The following is a 378-nucleotide window of genomic DNA, read 5'->3' on the forward strand; positions in this document are numbered from 1 at the left end:
CCCCCTTTCTCCCCCTTCCCCCCCCATAGGAACGACAAGCTGAAGATCCACATGCGCAAACACACGGGCGAACGGCCCTATTCGTGCCAGCACTGCAGCGCCCGCTTCCTGCACAGCTACGACCTGAAGAACCACATGCACCTGCACACGGGCGCGCGGCCCTACGAGTGCTACCTCTGCCACAAAGCCTTCGCCAAGGACGACCACCTGCAGCGGCACCTCAAGGGCCAGAACTGCCTGGAGGTTCGCACCCGACGCCGGCGCCGCGAAGACCCCCCCTCCCCCGACCCCCGACGCTCCGCCCGGCATCGACCTCTCCAACGGGCGCTTGGAGGGGCTGCGCCTCTCCCTTGCTCGTTACTGGGGGCCGGCGCAGAT

The 378-nt window shown here is 67.5% G+C and overlaps 1 protein-coding gene across 1 annotated transcript in view; it reads left to right on the forward strand.

Annotated features, from left to right (window-relative positions):
* Window positions 1-372, forward strand: part of LOC104916036 (zinc finger and BTB domain-containing protein 7B-like) — a gene marked incomplete at its 3' end in the record, with an annotated part of 3,131 nt that extends 2,759 nt beyond the window's left edge. Inside the window, 2 exon segments of the mRNA XM_019611162.1 lie at window positions 19-272; window positions 274-372. Of these exon segments, the coding sequence (XP_019466707.1) occupies window positions 19-272; window positions 274-372 (353 nt within the window).
* Between the last annotated feature and the right edge of the window lie 6 nt (window positions 373-378).

This window comes from Meleagris gallopavo, unplaced genomic scaffold (assembly GCF_000146605.3).
Source record: "Meleagris gallopavo isolate NT-WF06-2002-E0010 breed Aviagen turkey brand Nicholas breeding stock unplaced genomic scaffold, Turkey_5.1 ChrUn_random_7180001866095, whole genome shotgun sequence".
In the NCBI taxonomy this organism is placed as follows: Eukaryota; Metazoa; Chordata; class Aves; order Galliformes; family Phasianidae; genus Meleagris; species Meleagris gallopavo.